This window comes from Mastomys coucha, unplaced genomic scaffold, assembly GCF_008632895.1.
Source record: "Mastomys coucha isolate ucsf_1 unplaced genomic scaffold, UCSF_Mcou_1 pScaffold21, whole genome shotgun sequence".
In the NCBI taxonomy this organism is placed as follows: domain Eukaryota; kingdom Metazoa; phylum Chordata; class Mammalia; order Rodentia; family Muridae; genus Mastomys; species Mastomys coucha.
The window spans coordinates 95292439-95294935 of NW_022196904.1; the positions used below are offsets into that span (position 1 = coordinate 95292439).

General features: G+C 37.8%; 1 protein-coding gene across 1 annotated transcript in view; it reads right to left on the minus strand.

The window, feature by feature from the left end:
• Positions 1 to 1258: 1258 nt before the first annotated feature.
• LOC116101334 (interferon-induced very large GTPase 1-like) overlaps positions 1259 to 2497 on the minus strand; it is a 23745-nt gene continuing 22506 nt past the window's right edge. Inside the window, exon 3 of the mRNA XM_031384921.1 lies at positions 1259 to 1275. Within this exon, the coding sequence (XP_031240781.1) occupies positions 1259 to 1275 (17 nt within the window). The remainder of the gene's footprint in view (positions 1276 to 2497) is intronic.

Consider the following 2497-nt stretch of genomic DNA (forward strand, 5'->3'; position numbering starts at 1 on the left):
GCTGAGAGGTCTACATCTTCATCTGCTGGCCTCTAAGAGAAGACTGACTTCCAGGCAGCTAGGAAGCAGGTCTGAAAGCCCACACCCACAGTGACACACATACTCCAACAGGGCCATACCTTCTAATAGTGCCACTCCCTGGGCTGAGCATATGCAAACCATCACAAACATCATAGCCCTCCCCCCTATTTTTTTACCCGATCACTATAATATAATTTCAGGAAAGATTCCTCCTCAGACCTATATATGATGCCAGGCTTTAATTTTTATGTTCATTTTACTTTATTGAAAACCTTTTTCTTTTTTCTCTTTCATTTGTTAAAATCATTATTAAATTATTTTATTTATTTATATTCCAAATGTTGTCCCCCTTTTTCTTTTCCCCCTTCCCTGTGAACTTCACCCCAATAACCCTCCCCTTTGCCCTTGAGAGAGTGGTCCCCCACTCACCCACCCATCCCCAACTCACCACCCAATCAGCATCCCCCCACCCTCATGTGTCAAGTCTCTGCAGGATTAGGTGCATTCTCTCCCACTTAGGCCAGACATGGCAATCCTCTGCTACATGCTACATGTAGCCTGCTGTGCCAGCAGGCTACAGACTAGCCCATGCATGGTTGGTGGCTCAGTCTCTGTGAGCTCTGAGGGGTTCATATGCTATATTTTGATCATGTTTTCCCTCTCTCCCAATTCCTTTCAGGTCCTCTCCACTTCCCTACTAACACAATTTTATTATTATTATTTTTCTTTCATTCAAGCAAATATACAAACATACAATAAAAAAAAGACAAAAAATAAGAGACACATGAAAACAATACCCCCCAAAAGAACAAAAACAGAAAACAACCAAAATCAAACTAAAGAGGCAAATAAAGTCAAAACAATAAAACATTAACATATTTAGTACATATGGAAAAAGCAGGAGATATCAAATCAGAGAGAAATAATCATTTTATTAAAAACTTTCACACCTTGCAATAGCAACTAATTTATTTTTACTTATTTCATTTATAATGCAACCTAATTGATATTAGGATGTTTAAGTCTAGCTATGACAATGATCCAAGGAGGAGATGTGGGGTTGGTGATGATGTAAAGCAGACACATGCTCACACACTTGGTGGATGAAGCAAGCTCCAACAAGTAAGCTCCAACAACTTTATTTTTCTCTTAGCCTTTTAAAACCATCTAAGACAAAGTTCTTTATGTAGTAAAATGATTACCTCATAGCCACGAGTTACAAATTTTCTAAAAACAATCACCAAAACCCATATTCTTCAAGAATAGAATAAAATCATTACACAAGAGGAAATTACAACAGGATTATTGATTGTGTATTCCTCTTTTGAGACTCATACCTAAGTACACATTTCTCATCTATCTTTGTCTCATCTATCTTTTTCTCCATAGTAACCTTAAAGCCATAATTCTTTTATCTTTTGATTAACAAAGTTTAAGCAAGCCAAATCTACATTAGCAAGTTTTTCCTATGCTTAGATGATGACCAATCTGTATTTACCAAGAAACAATTATCTTACATCTTATTTTTGAAGTCTTGTTCAGCTAGACTGGGTAACCATCTATTCTCTATTCTATACTTATAACAGCATTATTTACTCTTCATTCACTACTTTGCCTTTTTATAGTGTACACCAAAACCTGTGACTACATCTCTAGATCACAAAATCAAGGAACTCAGACTCTACTTAGAAGGTATGTTTTGAGCATTACCTTGTCCCAAGCCTAGTTTCCTCTTCCAAGCACTTGCCATGCATGAAAGCTCACCGTACTCCTTTTCTAAGCTATGTAGCCCTCACTATTCCACAAGGGAGGGGCAACGTTCTACTCTTAATTTTAACTTTATCATATCTATCTGGCAAAACAATTTAAGCCATCTCCTTAAACGTTCTATCATTTACCATAACTCCCTAAAACTATTTAAATCAAATCAGGAAATCTATAAAATCATTAATTCATTTAAACAAACTTATTTTATGAAAGTTTATCTTTATATTGATCTGCAGAAAAGTTGCCCAATAGAGTGGGCCATCTCAAGGAAGCTCACATGCCTACTGCAGCTCCTCTTGCATGGTGTTCTCCATTATGAGTAGTACTCCATTGTGTAACTATGCCACATTTTCTGTATTCATTCTTCTGTTGAAGGACATCTGGGTTGTTTCTAGCTTCTGGCTATTACAAATAAGGCTGCTATCAACATAGTGGAGTGTGTGTCCTTGTTATATATTGTAGCATCTCCTGGGTATATGCCCAGGAGTGGCATAGCTGAGTCCTCAGGTAGTACTATGTCCAATTTTCTGAGGAACTGCCAAACTGATTTCCAGAGTGGTTGTACCAGCTTGCAATCCCACCAGCAATGGAGGAGTGTTCCTCTTTCTCTACATCTTTGCCAGCATCTGTTATCACTTGAGTTTTTGATCTTAGCCATTGTGACTGGTGTGTGGTGGAATCTCATGCTTGTTCCGATTTGCATGCCCTG